This window comes from Sus scrofa, chromosome 11 (assembly GCF_000003025.6).
Source record: "Sus scrofa isolate TJ Tabasco breed Duroc chromosome 11, Sscrofa11.1, whole genome shotgun sequence".
Taxonomy (NCBI): domain Eukaryota; kingdom Metazoa; phylum Chordata; class Mammalia; order Artiodactyla; family Suidae; genus Sus; species Sus scrofa.
This window is the reverse complement of record NC_010453.5, coordinates 13,369,450-13,387,817: the sequence shown is the minus strand read 5'-3', so window position 1 is coordinate 13,387,817 and position 18,368 is coordinate 13,369,450. Positions and strand designations below refer to the sequence as shown.

The 18,368-nt window shown below is 38.4% G+C and overlaps 1 protein-coding gene across 4 annotated transcripts in view; it reads left to right on the top strand.

The window, feature by feature from the left end:
- TRPC4 (transient receptor potential cation channel subfamily C member 4) overlaps positions 1–18,368 on the top strand; it is a 218,714-nt gene that overhangs the window by 131,184 nt on the left and 69,162 nt on the right. For all 4 annotated transcript variants that reach the window (XM_021065112.1, XM_021065111.1, XM_021065110.1 and 1 more), the window contains 1 exon segment: positions 12,501–12,837. In XM_021065112.1, coding sequence (XP_020920771.1) covers positions 12,501–12,837 — 337 coding nt within the window.

Below are 18,368 nucleotides of genomic sequence, written 5' to 3'. Positions count from 1 at the left end.
GAAGCAGATAGGTTCTGCTTGTGTCAAAGGACTTTCCACCTCTAGAGAAGAATTTAGCAAGACATTCTTGAGCCTTTGTAAACGTCCTCATGGCTTTCATTTATTTCAACTGAAAGTCTAGGTATCCAAAAAAAAAAAAAACATTCTGTATCATTATCTTTATTTTTTATTTTTAAGTTTTTTTTAAATTAATGTTGTTTTAATTTCTGCTATACAGCAAAGTGACCCACTCATACATATATATACATTCTTTTTCTCATAGTCTTCCGTATGGTCTATTGCAAGAGATTGTATATAGTTCCCTGTGCTGTACAGTAGGACCTCTTGCTTATCCATTCTAAATTGCTAAAATGGGTACAGAAGCCTCTCATTTTATTGAACCAAGAAATCTAATCTCTTTTCTAAGATAGAGAGGGCACCAGCGTTTAAGGCTGAACACATGTTGACTGCTCCTGGAGTCAGTATGGATCAGGAAACTCAGACAAAGACAGTTATGGTGGGAGAAATTCATGGTGGAAAGGTCCAGGTCCATGGTTCCTTCAGTTCTGGCACCTAAATCTCCGTCAATCATTACCTTTTATCATTTTGAAATGCACATGAAAAATTAAGGTGAATCTGATGAGCTGTAATTTTGTATGAATTCTTTTCATCTCATAATCAGACCATTTCTAGTTAAATAAGACAATGAGTATACATAAGTATAAAGATTTCTAGAGGGACAGTCTTGGTTCTGCTGCTGCTGGGAAGGTAGATGTGCAATTTGGGATCTCAGGTGAGCAGGAGGATTAAGAGCTGCTGGATGACCATCCAAAGAACCATCTGAATCATATTGCGGCAGCATTGATGGTAGGGTGGGGTGCTGGGGGGGAGTTGGAATGGATACTGGGGCTGGCATAAGAGATGCTCACATATTGTGATATTTAAAGATAACTACTGAAAAGCTTTTAGAGATAATTCCTAATTTGCAAACAGATTGTATTACAGAAGCTTACAACTTGATGAAATGGAGTTTGGGGATATAATTACCTTTTGGAACAAAATGATACTGGGTATTAAGAATTCCACATCAAAATATACAATTTTCTTTAACCTATGCATCGTTGTTGTCTGATACATGTTCATAACATAGGAGAACAAAACTTTAAATCTACTTATAAAGTGTTTCAATTCTAAGAGTTCCTGTCATGGCTCAGTAGGTTAAGAACCCAACATAGGCTCTGTGAGGAGGCGAGTTTGATCCCTGGCCTTGCTCAGTGAGTAAAGGATCTGGCATTGCTGTAGCTGTGGTGTAGGTTGCAGACACAGCTTGGATCCACTGTTGCCATGACTGTGGCATAGGCTGGTGGCCATAGCTCCAATTCAACCCCTGGCCTCGAAACTTCCATATGCTGCAGGTGCAGTGGTAAAAGGGGAAAAAAATGTTTCAATTCTATATGAGGAATGAACAGCAAATGTCCTCTGTATAGAGACTTAAAATGATTTTTTTAATTCATAATTTATACTTATGCATTCTTAGCATCAATGTTTTCTTACATAAAATTCCATCGTGGTCATTTCTTCCCAGTGGTTGGACATCATCAGTAGTTTTATATTCAAGGAAATGAGTTCCTTGAGAGCGGTTTATCTTTTTTTTTTCCTTACATTTTTCATCAGACACATCAGAGATGCATGCCTCTGATTGCACAAAAGAGCAAGGTAGAGAAAGAATATCATTTTTAAAGCAATTCAAGAGGAATTGAGAACCTGAGAACCACGTTCATCACTTCAAGTCCTTGCCTCTCTTTCACTGATTCTCATGAAATTCAACTATGTTTCTCTGAAATACATTTCTTTGCAAACTTCTCGAAATACTCTGCCTCCGTGCCCTTCTGTACAACTAGATTTTCAATATCTCCTAAGCCTTCTCACCCTCTCCTCAAGATACACTGTGGATCCCCTGAGAAAGGAAGCTGCCTGGACTCATTTACATTACATTCAGAAGGAAAAGGAGCTAATTTTGTAATCTCTGGGAATAAGCACAAGAATATAAAGTGTCCTTCTCCTTATTATTGAGCCTAATGACGTCAACCAGGCTTTTCTGTGGAACTTACATGAGTGGTTAGTGCCTAATTAAAGGGACTCAGAAGAATGAGCTATGTTGAGCAGTTAAATCAAAGAAGTAAACATTCACTGACATCTCAGTGCCAGGCACCCGTGCCAAGGATTAAGTGATGAGAAATGGCAGACCTTTCTCCAACAGCTCCCTCCAACCCATATTAAAAGACAGGAGGCAAGAGGACTAAGTGTGATTGTAAATGTGTGTTGAAGGAACAAAATCAGTACCAAGAAAAAGAGCAATTGACTCTAAGAGCGACCAGGTGAATAGCAGTAAAGTTGGAAGATCCAGAGGAATTCGCTATGAGAAAATGGAGATGGGTAATTTCAGGCAAAATATCAGTGTGTGCGGCCCTATAACAGTAAGAAAGGTCCAGACACATCCAGAACACGCCGAGGGGTTGGCGTGCCTGCAGTATAACCATGTACGGCTCGGGAAAAGGAGCCTGATGTTAAAGGAGTTGAGGGCCAGGTAGGCTTTACAGAAACCTGAGACTCTTTTCCAGGACGCTAGGAAACAACAGTAGACTTTTCATTGAGAAAGAGATACAGTTAAATCTGTATTTTGCAAGGCCCATCGTCTCAGCAGTATGGTACATAGGTTGGATGGAGAAAGGACTCGGAGGCTAATAGGCTTTGGTAGAAGCCAAAGTAGACCATTTTTCCCCCTAGTTTAAGCCCGAAAGAATGACATCTGATGCCACAATAATATCTCATGATAGTCTGAACTGAGTGGAAGTGAAATTAAAATAAGGACATGAATATAAGAGAATGATGCCAGTTGGCTAAGACTGGTAACAGATTAGTGGTAGATCATTCCGAATGTGCTTTGTGGCACCAGCAAAATAGTGACAGACTTTTAAAAACAGCTTTATTGAGGTAAAACTGACAAACAATAAAATGCATGTATTTAAAGTGAACACTCTGATACGTTTTTATAATATGTGTCTACCTGTGAAAACATCACCACGATTAAAATAATTAGCAGATATATCACCGCCGTAAATTTCCTTTTACCCTTTTATAATCTTTCTCGGCACACCCCCGCCCCTTCTTGGGCAGTTGCTTTCTGTCACTACAGCATAGTTTGCATTTTCTCAGGTTTATATAAATGGAAGTACATAGCATATTCTCTTTTGGCATCCAGCTTTTTTCATTCAGCATACTTATTTTGAGATCCAACCATGTGTGTGCATCAAGTGTTCCTTCCTTCTCAGTGCTGAGTCATCTTCCGTAACATGGATATACCACATTTTTTTCTTCCAGTTTTATTGAGATGTAATCGTCATATGACATTGTATAAGTTTAAGGTGTACAACATAATGGTTCAACTTACACACCTCATGAAATGATTATCACAGTAAGTGTAGCGAACATGTGTCATCTCATATAGATACATAATAAATAGAGAAAAGAGTTTTGTGATGAGAACTCTTAAAATTAATTCTCTTAACAATTTTCATCATGACACACAGCAGCATTAATTATATTTATCACGTACATTACATCCTGGAGTTTCCACATTCTGTATACTATTCACTGGTTGGTGGAAATTTGAATTATTCTTGTTCGGGGCTATGTAAAACAAAGCCTATGGCACTTGTGTATGAGTATTTGTGTGGACATATGCCTTCTTTTCTTTGGAATAAATGCCTGGAATTGGAATGAGCCTGTCTTATGGTAAGTGTATGTTTAATTAGTTTTTAAATCCTGCAAAATCTTTTCAGAAGTGGTGACCATTTACATCTTAATGGCCAGTGTATGAGAGTTTTATTTTCCCAAATTCTTACCAACACATATCATGGTTAGTCATTTTTTTTTCTCAGAACTAGTTTGTCTTGAAATTATGTGAAAAGGGATCGAAAAGGGAAAAGAAAAGTGACTGTATCCTTTCATCTCATAAAAACAACTAGTGTTCATACCTATGGTGCCTCTTTTTTCCCTCCTGGATTTTGGTCCTCATGGAAGATAATAGAGCAGAGTTTCTTTCTCAATAGGTGTCTCTCCAGGAGACTAAGAGTGGGGCGCCCTTTCAGAACTGCCATTCCTTTGGGCAGAAGCTGGCAGTGACTCATCAGAGGCTGAAAAACCAGCCTGTTGAGGGGCTGCCAAGATCAGGACCAAACTTTCTTCTGTTTCCATCTACCATTCTCACCTATTATTCACCTGAATGAATCTACAGTCAAATGGTGATTCCTTCAAAACCATATAATCTTCTGCCTCCACATCTCTCTTCATTTTTAAGACAGCATCTAGGTAGATGCATAGAAAGGGCTGGCAGTTTTTCATCTCTTTTCCATGATAATTTAAAACAATTCTTTATGTGTACCCTAAAGAGTGTTATTGGAGAATAGATGTGGAATTCCTACCAACTGCTGCCCTTTGTGATTTTCAAATAATTGATGATACCTGTTGACTTTCCCTTCTCAGTACCAAAGTCACATTTTGTTTGCCAAGTTCAATAGTTTAATATACTCAGTGTTGGGTTTATCACCTCCTACCTTACTTCCTTTGTCTCTGCAGTTTCAACTTCTCATTATTGCCCACTCATCATCCTAGCTCTGTTGCCAAACCAATTTTGAATTTGGGCCCAGAAATGATTTAAGAAGTTTAATCCTTCCCCCGCTTCACCAGCACTGTCAGATGGAGTTGTCATCTTTCCTTGTGGATACGTAGACATCAGAAGTGATGCCCTAGTAATATGCTTTGAGTCATTCCTTGAATTCCAATCTGCAAATCTGAATTTGACATTCATGTCCAAGGAAAATAATCAGTTAATTTTATGGCTAGATATGGGATTCTTTGAACTTGACAGAGCCAGGAAGGTTATTGGCCAATAGCCTATGGAGAGCAAAACCTAAAGTTTAATCGATCAGTCTTCTTAACTAATCTCAAGCTTCTTAGCCAATGTCTTCTCAGATACAATTAAATTTCATTAATATTTTTACTTTTTGACAAGGCTGATAAAAATCCAATTATCTGTTTTATTGATATTCCTTTATGCATGAATTATTATTATCTTCTGAATGTAAGTTCCGTATAGAAGTCTTTTTAAACTAATCCCCTATTTTGTGGCATTTATGTTCATTAAAATTAGGTTATACAATATTTAAATATATAAAAATTGGCATTACTCTATAATATATGATGAAAGTGAACAAATATTATGTATTTGTATATGACACAATATATAATACAGTGATTGTACAGTCATCTCTCAGTATCTGCTGGTTACAGGAGACCCCAGGGAGGGTATCAAAATCTGCAGATGCTTAAATCCCTTATGTAAAATGGCACAGTACAATGAATACAATAAACCCTCTGTATCTGTGGATTTTGCATCCCAAATTCAACCAGCTGAGAATTCGACTTCAGCTGGTTGAATTCATAAACGTAAAACACACAGATACAGAAAATTAAATGGATGCATGTGTGTATACATGCATGTTTGTATGTGAAAATGTATGTGTCTATACAATAATGGTAATATCTAGTATTTATTGACCATAGACTATGATCTAGGAACTACTGTATTTGTCCTTTATTAATTCATTGCATTTTACAATAACCTTACATGGTGTTAAGTGTCTCTATTATTCCCAATCTACAGAGCGGGAAAAAGGCATACTGATGATTTAGTAGTTTGTGAACATTCAGACAATCCTGAAAACATCCAACTATGTAACATAAGAACAGTGTTATTTGCCATTTCACTTTAGGGTCATGGTGAAGGCAGGTAGTGACGTATAAGGTAAAGAACTGTCAGAAATTAGGTATGAGAATTTTTTTCTCTTTTTCTGGTCCAGGTTCTTTTTCATATCTCTCATATCCACTGCGTCCTAGTCTATTGCATGCTGCTCTGTGTCTCTTTCTTGCTTATATGATGAATTAGTCAGCTCTCTGACACTGGCTGCCAGCATAGTGCATTCAGCTTTTCCACCTGCACTAGAATTCAGTGACTTGATGGGCATTAGTCGTGATATTTTTGTGTTTATTTCAGTAATTAGATACTATGCTCATCTCTACCATACAACATCTGCTAGATATTCTTCTACTCAGTTGCCCTTAGAGACATCTTTATGCAGCTAAATTTGCCTGTTCATAACTTCAATATAAGGACTTACCTTAAATGTGGAAAGCCAAAAATAGAAAAAGAGAACAAATTAGAAAAACTGGAAGACATTTGTATATTACCCAAAAATCTTGTCCTGTAAGGCAGTGGTTCTTGACAGTTGGTGCCTGGATCCATAACATCAGCACCACCAGGGAACTTGGATAAGCATGCAAAGTTTAGGGCCTCATCTTGGAACTGCTGAGCCAGAAATCCTGGGAGAGAAACTTAGGAAGATGGGTTTTAATACGTCTGTGAGTAACCCTGTTGTCTACTAACTCTGTGGCTAGTCCCCATCACCCAAGTTCTCACACCACCTACACTTGAGCTTCACATAAAAGGGCTAGGTCGTCTGAACAGGCTTGTCTCCATCCTCAAGTCTTTAACATGATATTCTCAAGACCGGAATGAAAACACATCCACCTACCAATCTGTGCCTGTCAAAATTCTACCTGTTACCTCAGGCTTAATTAATGAATTCTACTTCCTTCTTCAATTTTCCCTGATTATTTCATAATGGGCATAATCCCTCCTACATGTTCTAACTCTTTTTTAACAAGTCGCATAGGGAGTTCTCGTCGTGACTCAGTGGAAGCGAATCTGACTAGCATCCATGAGAATGCAGGTTCCACCCCTGGCCTCACTCAGTGGGTTAAGGATCCGAAATTGCCATGAGCTGTGGTGTAAGTCGCAGACTGAGCTTGGATCTGGCATTGCTGTGACTATGGTGTAGGGAGCAGCCACAGCTCCAATTCAACCCTTAGCCTGGAAACCACCATATGCCATGGTGTGGCCCTAAAAAGACAAAAAAAATTGTATAATGCTCTGTGTTAACTCACCCAGTCACATGATTAGTCCCTAACATATTTTGAGATCCCAGAAAACAGATGTATCTGGTTCTTATAGATCTTGGCCTTCTTCCTATTTATCTAGTCAATATCCAACTCATAGATGATGCAGCATACTGTTGGCTTAATTAAATTAGGGGGGACCAGGTGAAAAGCATGCTTTGAATAATGAAGTAGGAGAGTCTGATTAATTATGCAGTGTGGCTCTGCTCTGGGACACTGGGGAATCTTTTACATTAGGAATGCAACTAGAGGAGTTACCATCGTGGCGCAGTGGTTAATGAATCCAACTAGGAACCATGAGGTTGCGGGTTCAATCCCTGGCCTTGCTCAATGGGTTCAGGATCTGGTGTTGCCGTGAGCTGTGGTGTAGGTCACAGACGCGGCTCAGACCAGTGGCTACAGCTCTGATTAAACCCCTAGCCTGGGAACCTCCATATGCCACGGGAGTTGCCGAAGAAATGGCAAAAAGACAAAAAAGACAAAAAAAAAAAAAAAAAAAAAGGAATGCAACTAGAGCTATCTCTAGGAAGCAGAGAAAGGCCCAGACAGTTAAAGGCCATTGGCAGCTATCAATGGAGTGAAGAGCCAAAGAAAAAGAAATAAAGGGTGTTCAGCTATGGGCAAAATAATGCCCTAGTTGCCTACAAATCATTCTTAAGCCTTGTTATCAACATTACAAAATGAGTTTCTGAAAAACATTCCTGGGCAGAGGAAATAAAACCCCAAAGGATATAGATTATTGTTGAATTTCTAAGGAATAAACAATAAGACCCAGGGGAAATTGGCATATATATGAATCTTATTCCTTTTTAAGCAAAGGAATCAGATTGCCCTTATGTAAATCACTATAATTTATTCAACCCCAAAGTCTTAACTCTCTTTATAATCAGCCAACAAACAATTGCGACTCCTGTGTAACTATCCAGCTGAGTTAAGATGCATAAAGTAGACCAGTTGGATGTTTCCAGAATCTAGATTTTGCTCTCTTACAATATGGCCACAGTCTGAACTTTGAATATAAATTTTTGAACTAGATATTCTATATATACTAGAAATATATTGAAAAATTTAAAAGATGACGAAAAATAAATAATGCATAAATATGATTCAGTTATCTAATTATCAGGGCTCCATTAATTTTTTAATTCTCTCCTGCTCACTTTGTCCATATCTAATTAAAATTTTTATTTCCTCTCCATGAAAAAGTGAGTTTTTGGGGTTTGTTTTTTTTCACTTTTCAGCTTTATCTCCTTTTTTTTCATCATTTTTTGGTTTGTTTTCTTTATGGTTTGGGGTGTTTTAGTATTTTGAGTAGTTGTTTTTAAATCATTGCTACTGGAATTCACTTTATTTGTAAAATGAGATTAGATTCGGTAATCTTCACAGTTTCTTCAATATTTAAAATTCCATGACTCAATAGTTTTATAAATAATCATGAGATTAGCTTTTTAAAACTTTTTTAAAGGTTGTTGAAAGAGAGGAATAGGAAGTTTTCCTTTTTTTAGAGTGTCTTTTATAAATTCATGGCACAAATGTGAATTTGAATGTTGGTAATATTTTAATCTGAATTTTAATGTGATGGCAGGAATTGTTTAGCAGTTGGCCAACAACTGCAGAGAGAGAAGGGGCTGTCATACAGTGGGTTGCAAAGAAACCTCACTTTCCCCAGTCTCCTGAAGTGGTGCAGAGGGCGATGGTTCCTGTGACTCATGGTACAGTAGAAAGATGGAGCAGAGGAGGCGAGAGCTGTAGGCTCCCAGCAGACAATGTGAGGGTCCATCTGGAGAGGGCTGCGCTGGGATGGACCGATGGCAGGTGTCACAGAGATAGGGTGGGCCCTCTGAGGTTGTCCATCAAAGGGGGGTGGCTTAAAGATGAGGATTCCTCTAAATAATCCAAGTAAACTAGGAGATGGGGTGGGGAAGAAACAAAGACAGGATGGAGGGGCCAACGAGGTACAAAGAAGGAAGCATCTAGGAAGGAAGCAAAGAACAGAAGTAAAGCAGGGAGGAAGGGACATGTGAGATAATGAAATGTTTTCATAGACTTTAGCAATTAAAGTCAGTGAAAATGTCCCTAGTACAAATTTTTGGTTCTTTTAATCTTTAATCTGGTAATTATTTTTTACGGAAAAATCTATTAATGAGATTCTCAATTTTTGGAGATTGCTGATGTGACATGTAGCAAACAGGTGTAGTAGAAAGAGGGTGTAAAACCATCATGAGACTGTCTAGATCCATAGAGATTCTCAGGATGACTTGTGTGGTTACTTCAGTCCTAAGATCAGAACAAATTTGTGCCCAAATAATATCCACATTTTGGGAAATTTGCGTATTACACATACTCCTGTTCTTCGTATATTGTCCTGTTTCTGTTCTTTACCTCTACATAAACCTCACTGTGTTTGTGTTTGGTTATAAAAATAAAAGTGTACATTGTTCATTTGCTCCACACAGATGTGTACTTTCAGTAGTAAAAGGAAATGATCTTTTAAGAAAAAGTGTTAGTAAAAATGAAGGCTAACCAAGTGCTTGGCAATGCCAGGTATTCCTTGGGGATTCTATGACTTTCTTCTTCTAGGTAATTTTATACAGTCTGTTTGTGTATTAGGCAACAGAAATATTTATCCCAGTGCTCCCAATAAAGTGATTTGCTCCATTGCCTAGAGTGTCTCAGGCTCTAAATGCAATTTTGCCCAAGGAGGGCACAGAACGTTAGTCCCAGAATTCACCCAGACCATGTTGAACAAAGTACATGCCTTCGAATGTTTCTGCACATTTGAGACGTGTTGTTCACACTTAGTCCCTTATAGTGTCTCTTCAGTTTCTTGGAATTAATGAAATGATATCAACTGCTCATGATACCTTGTATTTTTCATAGGTTTTACTAACTCCTAGTATGGCCTTTCCATTGTGTTAATCCTAGTGAATACTGTAAAAATGTTTGTGAGGAAAGTATGAAAAAGATGGTAGACTATGATTAGTTTATGATGTGAAAGATGGTGTGTGCGTTGAGGGGAGAGGAATCAACTCAAAAGAACAGGACTTACTAAGGCCCCACGTCTCTCTTGGCCAATCCGCTGCAGCTGTATCAGCAAAAACTCTATTTTGACTTTCCATCATTGACTTTTATCAAAATCTAAGCAAAGGGTGTTTCAAGAAAAACTATTCTTTGGATTATAAAATTTAACTTTATTAATAATTATGGACTTGAAGCTTACGTTAGTAAGTTAATTACTTACAAAATTGGGAAAAGCGCTTCATCATCCCAGTCTTTTTGTTTGTTTTAATTTTTTAAAGTATCGTTGATTTACAATGTTGCATCAATTTCTGCCATACCGCAAAGTGACCCAGTCATACATACATGTACATTCTTCTTCTCATACTGTCTTTCATCATGGTCTGTCCCAAGAGATTGGATATAATTCCCGGTGCTATTCAACAGGACCTCATTGCTTATCCATTCTAAATATAATAGTTTGCGTCTACTAATCCCAAACTCCCAGTCCATGGAGAAAGGCAGTTTTATTTTGTTTTAGCTGGATTTGCTGAACCTATTATAAATAATTAAGTTTATCCATACTGCTTTGCCCACTATATCTTTTGATGAGCAGGAGATCCAAGACAAAATGAAGAGAAGCAGTTGCCTGGGAAATCATTCTCCCTTCAGTCCCTATGGCTGCACAGCTCAGCTACTGAATTGCCCTTTTAATCAGTCACCCCCACTCTCCTTTTACTCTCAAATAGCTGTTGATGGCCATCAAGTCACTTTCTGTGTACGCAGGGCTGTTTGCTTGCCTCCCATCAATAAAGTGTAAGGGTTGGGAATGTGGATGGTGGCTCAGAGGAAACCAATCTGACTAGTATCCATGAGGATGCAGGTTCAATCCCTGGCCTCACTCAGTGGGTTAAGGATCCAGCGTTGCCCTGAGCTGTGGTATAGGTCGCAGAATCAGTTCAAATCTGCCATTGCTGTTGCTGTGGCGTAGGCCGGCGGCTACAGCTCCAATTGGACCCCTAGCCCGGGAACCTCCATATGCCACAGCTGCGGCCCTTACAAAAAAAAAAAAGAGTAAGGGTCAAGTGCTACCCATCAGAGCTCCATGAAGACTAAGACTAAAGGAGGAAAATGGGAAGTACTGGGGAAGGGGAGAGTCAAGTGTTCAGTTTGCTTCTAGGGCTTATTTTTTATGTCAGCAGAACTTTCCTGAGCTCCTTACAAGGGACTAAAACTTCTATTACAGTGCAAAGTGCCCACAGGGCATCCTAGACACTCTACACTTTTTCACTAGCATCTATGCTCTCTCTGCGACCATGCCTTACCTTCCCCTTTCTTTTCTGCTTATACACATCTGCCCATTCGGAGCATAGAATCACTGGGAAGCATTTTTGGACCATTACATTTGGAAAAGGAAACTCCCTCAGAATTTATATAACACTTAGCTGTCAGTCTCAGCGAGAAAGATAGTGTGAAGAAAAAACAAAAACAAACAAGCAAAAAACAAACAAACAAAAAAAACACCCTAGACCAGATAGTTACACATTTCATCATTCACTAGATATGTAACCTTCTTGAAGAAATTTAAACCCTTTTATAACTCCGTCCATCCTCAGCCATAAAATAGAATAAGGTCCATGCTACATCCCAAACATGTTGGCAGAGTAAAAGCAATGTCATGTTTGTGAAATGTTCTGTATGTGGCTATTGATCGTACCTAGGTAAGGAATGTGCTTTATTTCCATTAAATTCAGCTAGGATGATTTACATCCTGGCCATCTAATATGCTTTCATATGTGGTTTTCTCATATGGTTTTCTTATGGCCCAGTTAAAAGTACATTTACTTCTTCTGATGGTGGCAGTAGTGTTTATTATAGAAAATATTGAAATACACCAAGTATTAAAAATGGAAAAAAGTATCAGCACAATGAGAAAGGAACCATTCAAGAAATAGCCACTGTTAACAATTTTAAATTTTATGTCACGTGTATATCTCATAATTCTCGTATATGCACATATATGTGTCTTTGTGCACAACTTTGTTCACTCTTATCAATACATCTCGTGAAAATTCTTAGGGCTCAGTCTCATTTTTGCTTTCTAAAGGGCAGCTAGAGTATTTTGACTCCTGCCGTGTCTGACTAAGCACATAGCACTTGGCCTTAAGTATTAAATGGTCAGTATAGGAGGAGTTCCCTGGTGGCTCAGTGGGTTAAGGATCCTCAGTTGCCACTGTTGTAGCGAGGTCTGATCCCTGCCTGACCCGGGAACTTCTGCCTGCTACTGGCACAGCCAGAGTTCAATAAATGTGTTTTACTCACAGAAAGGCTTCAAGGCATTTATGATTGTATAAATACAAAATTATTTGGAACAAACGTGTGACTCAAAGCCTAACTCTGTGTTCCCGTTGGCCCTGACGCTCCCTTTTCCTTTCCTCCCCCTGCAGTTCGTCGCTCAGCCCAACTGTCAACAGCTGCTGGCGTCCCGCTGGTACGATGAGTTTCCCGGCTGGAGGAGGAGACACTGGGCCGTGAAGATGGTGACGTGTTTCATAATAGGACTTCTTTTCCCCGTCTTCTCTGTGTGCTACCTTATAGCTCCCAAAAGCCCCCTGGGACTGTTCATCCGAAAGCCTTTTATCAAGTTCATCTGCCACACGGCGTCCTATCTGACTTTTCTGTTCCTGCTGCTGCTTGCCTCTCAGCACATCGACAGGTCAGACTTGAACAGGCAAGGCCCACCACCAACCATCGTCGAGTGGATGATATTACCGTGGGTCCTGGGTAAATGTGATACTATAGACAATATAATCCAAACGCGTTACTGCCGTGGAATTGTGTTGCTCAGAAAAGAATATTCGTGAAAGCTTTGGGACCTGGGAAGGTTCCAGACAGGTTCTGACCGTGGTCATTCCAAGGCCTCATCCCCACCCCTAAATACATACAAGCTGTGGTGGACGTACCCCCAAAGGCAGCCCCCAAATGTAACCCTTAGCTTTTAGAATTCCAGACTTTAAAAATCGAGGGTCCCATGCATTTTTCGTTGTTTTGTGTGTGTGTGTGTGTTTTTGTGGGGTTTTTTGGTTTGGTTTGGTTTCTTGTTTTTGGTATGTTTGTCTTTTAAAACCTTCCAACTTGTCTTATCAGCCATGCATAAATAATCACTCTAATTTTCTTAATAGACGTCTTCTACAGGGCAGTACAAATCACCCTGCAGAAGGAGTGACTCTGTACATAAACTGTAACCATTTTTTAACATCAATCTATTTAAGTTTATCTTTGAGACTAGTGCATCAAAGTGACAGGACATGAAACAACAGGACATCCTCCAGTCTCTCTCTGTTCTCTTCATAGAAAGAAACTTGGTTTGGATCTGCAGCAAATCATGGCAAGGTAGAAATCCTCCAAGTAGCTGCTAAAAACCTTGTTTTCCTTTCCTCTTGTTCTTGTAGCCACACTTAAAATTTACATTTTAATTATTCTTTCTTCTGTCCTACTGTGCTTTGCTGAGAAGTCACATTTTCTCCAGTTAGCTCATCTTGTTAAAGCTCTCCGGTTCATATCCATCTCATCACCTGGTAACTAGAAAATAGGTGACAACGTCCATGATTCACAATCTCAGAAGATCAGTTTGGGTTAACAGTCAAAAACAGAAGACTGTAACAGGAGGAAAAGGCAGCACAGAAAAATGAACAGTATCTGAATCTGAGATGGACACTACTTTTTAAAGATTATGAATAGTGCCCAAAAAAGCTCATAGGAACAAGATTTGATGTTTTACAAATATTACTAATTAAAAAAAAAACTTCCTAGGTGAACTTTAAAATAGAGTAATTCTCATTAACATGAAGTGTATAAATTAGAAGTAAGGTTTAGATAATCTATAAATGTCTTTTTGAGTAAAAATAATGATGACATAGCAATTGATATTAAATATAAATTTAAATATCTTATATTAGAAATATGTTCTTTACTGAATTTTATTTTATTTAAAAAAAATTTTTTTTTTTGCTTTTTAGGGCTGCACCCACAGCATATGGAGGTTCCCAGGCTAGGGGTCAAATCAGAGCTGCAGCTGCCAGCCTACCCCACAGCCACAGCCATGCAGGATCTGAGCCATGTCTGTGACCTACACCACAGCTCATGGCAATGCCAGATCCTTAACCCACTGAGCGACGTCAGGGATTGAACCTGCATCCTCAGGGATCCTAGTCGGGTTCATTAACTGCTGAGCCATGAAGGGAACTCCCTGAATTTTCTTCATAGAAAATTTCTTGGCAGCAATTCTTAAGGTAGCATTTTAAGGTTAAATGTCACATTATGGGTAATTTACACTGAATGTCTAAAAATCCTGATGTCCCAAATGAAATGTAGATTATTTCATTTTTAAAAATAGGCATAATGCAGAATACATAGACGTGGCATTTCTAGTCTTTTTTTAATGCAGTTAATATAGAGAGTACTTTCCATGTAGTAAGGGCAGTGCAGGGTGATAGTGAAACACATTGTTAAAAAAAAAAAAAAAAAAAAAAAAAAAAAAAAAAAAAGATGTCCCTTCCCCTGTGAAGGTTAAATTTTACTGGAAGGAATGGATAATAAACAAACAATGAGATACGTGATATAATATCAGAAAATGGCAAATAATATAAAAAGTAGGGGCTCCATACTTTGAATAATTCAGACAAGTAAAGCAGTCATTGGTTGCCTCCTACATGCAAAACGTGCAATAGAACTTTCCATGTAAGTTGGCTAGAGGAAATCATATCCAAATCACAGCTGAATGGTTAAAGAAGGTATAAATTTAATTGTGGGACTTGTAATTCCAGCCAAAAGAATGATCTGCTAAAGGCAACCTTTTCTTAAGATATCTGGGAATTTGGGGGATGAAAAGTGATTTTTCTAGAATTAAAAAAATGCATCTTGCTTAAAAAACAGAGCGTGAGAAAAGGAATGTTTCTATATCAACTAGATCTGTCAAAACCGTTATATTATTCATCAAGTCTGGTGACTTCTTAGAGCCTCATACCTAAGACTGTGTTCTAAGCGCTTTGCAGATTTGTGACTAAGGGGTTTTCTCCATGTTATTTGGCTGTAGAAGGAAAAGCACTGGCTTGAATACATGTCCGAGTTCTGCCGCTAAGAGACTATTTCATTAGGGTTGGTCCCAGTCTTGGGATTTTTCTCTATTTTCATCAATCCGATGAACAATTCAGAGTGATAACGTCTTAAGTCTCACTGTGTATGTACTATGATCCTTTGCTGAGGAGCGATCATTATCAGCGGAGAGAAAATTGGTCTTTTCGTGGGTGGGGCAAGGGAGGGAGTGGGTGGAGAGAGGAAGGCTGAAGACAACAGGATGGGACTCCTTTAACCACGTGGTGAAATTCGATGACTCTGTTGAGGAACCTTCTGCATTGCCCCGCTCCGTCCTGCTGTCTGGCAAAGTAAGTGACTGTATCTGAGTATCCTGGCCTCTCCTTTGCAGAGCTCGGGGTTTATGACAGGACTGAACGTCTAATGGAGAGGAGTGTGGCTTGCGAGAGTTTCCTCGTCACATTCATTTTCCAAATGGTAGATGGAAGCTCTGCGCCTGGGTTTGCTTGTCACGTCGGCTTAGATTTTCAACCCATGTCACCGCTGCGAGCCGCTTGTGTTGTTAAGACATATTTTTTTTTTTTTTGCATTTTACTAAATTGCCTTTCCTTCCATTTTCAGATGTTTCCAAGACCTATGATATTGTGAGAGAAATGATGACTTTAATTCCTCTCGCTTTGTTTATCCTGGAAAAAGACTTTTGCTTTACTCGTTTTATATATTTATATCTTCAGTGTTCACTTTTTCGGAATAGAAAAGTTTTCTAACTTTAAAGCCTGTCCTCTCAAATCAGTCTCTTTATCTGAAGAAGCGTGGTTCTTGCTTGGGAATTTCTATTTTATACTTTGCTCTGTTTCGATGATAAGAACCTATTCAACATTACAGACCCAGATAACTTGGGATTGAGTACAGTGGCAGAATAATGTTTCTGTGTTATTTTCACTCTCTTTCTTGTTGAAGTTCAACAACTTTTTGACGCTATAAATTGAAGTCTATTGAGCTTGATATCTTTAGAAAATAATCTACAATGGTCCCTATATCCTTTTGCTGTGGTGTCATTGATAAATTGTAGCTCATCTCCTATAAAGCTTTTCGAACTATTTCTCCTTTAGACTTTCTTGTATCGAAGGTTATCAACCCTTCTTTTCTCCCATCAAACAGCCTCGAGAGATCTTGCAGGTGTCTGCTGTCGGGATGAACTTGAGTATGTAAGCAAAGAACTTTAAAAGCCTCGTACAGAGATAAAGCATGGTTTTGGTCATCTTGAGATACACAGTTTTAAGCAGCAGACAAACCTAATCCGAGGAAATTCAGCTAGAACTCCAGATAGAAAGGTAGATGCTAGACAGACAGACACCAATATACTTCTCAGACTGTTCATTACACATTTGAACTGGAGTGAAAAGTAAAACAATGGTTTTATCTAGCATGCATACAAACCTGATAACGCAGCTGTACTTTTCAGTTGACTAGAGAGAAAGTGTCCCTGCAAAGACTGCAGTGATAGATTAAAAGAAGCCTGGGGCCAGATCAGGGATCCAGTTACTTATATTTTCGGTCGTGTCATGACCCTGAGGCTCTTAATTTACTTAGAGTTTGATTTTAACAATATAATACTAGGAATATGAAAAAAATATAACATGCAAATGAGAAACTCATTTTTACATATAATTTAGATGCTAACTAAATATAGCATGTTATATGTATAATGTGTATGATGAAAATTCATCTAAATTATAGCAGAAGTTTTATCTAAATAGATGTCAGTTGGTTCTGAGGATAATATGGAATAAAATGTGAAAAAAAATTTTTTGAGCTAATTTTAAAGCCTTCCCAAAACTAGATTGGATTTTTACACAGAATCCATTATAACTCCATTGTAACAATCAAATTTGTGTCATAGTTTATTCTCCTGGGGAAAAAACGTGTGCCTATATACGGAATATCCAGATGTAGAGTCTGTTATTACTTAGCAAAAAGAAATTATGAAATTGATAACATTTTTCACAAAAGAGGAAGAATGTTAATGAAAGCTATCATATTAATAAAGCAGGAAAAACTTTGTTCCCAGTGAGAAAACAAAAATAGCTGCCAAAGTGACCTGATACTATATGTGTGCTTAGGAATATGTCATAACTGTATAGCACGTAGACCTACGCACATGGAGCCTGATGAGAAGGGTGAACCGAGGAAAAGATGTATCAAAGGAAGAGACCTGAGCCCTGTTAAAAACAGCTTCTAGGCAATTCCCTTGTGGTGCAGCCTGTTAAGTATCTGGTGGTGTCACTGCAGCGCCGCAGGTTGCTGTTCTGGTACATACGGGTTTGATGCCCTGCCCAGGAACTTCTGCCTGCCATGGGTGCAGCCAAAAAAGAAAAATAGCTTCTAGTTAATTTCTAGGCATAAATTAAGAATTGCTCTTAATATCTAAACATCTTGCCTGTAATATATACTTATTTAACAATTTTTTTCTGCAACAAAGTTGGCCGCTCATTTCCATGATTTATTTTATACTTTTATCTTTTAACAGGTTGATATTAACAAATCCAAAAATTTCTAGAAGGATCGCCAAATTGAAAATGTAAAATGAAAAATGGTATCCACATTCACCTCTAGATAAAGACTCAGAGACACACAAACCTATGTATTTTCTTTCTTTCTTTCTTATGACTATTTCTTCATCTTTTGCCTGATCATAGACTTTAGGTACTCATACTTTCAGCCTCATCCCTGAATTATTCATTTTCTCAGAGCCCCCAAAGATAGTCTTGCAATTACAAGGAACAGGTCTGGAGTTTTTCCCCACTCTCTTTCTTGGCCAGGTGCTCCAACCACCTGAGCAAACTAGCTGCAGACACATATAGACACTCAAACACAGCTGCAGAACATCCATTTATTAATTTTCAAGAAAACCAGATAATCACTGCAGTATGACATATGATCCTCGTTTTCTTATTGACCTGTGGGGGAAAAAAAATTAAGGCCAGCTTTGCCAAGACTTATCAAGACTAATGCAGTAAAATCTTAAACAAGATATTCATGTAGATTAAACTGTTCGTTGTGCACATACTACTGCTGACCAAATGACTTCTTTATTGGAGAGAAAATTAAGTCTTTTGGGTCTTACCGGCAATACAAATTTGATGCGCCCACAAGTGGAATCTACGGGCGTTTGGAGAATGTTTGACAGCATGGTTCTGATGGTTCAAGGGAAGAGGGGA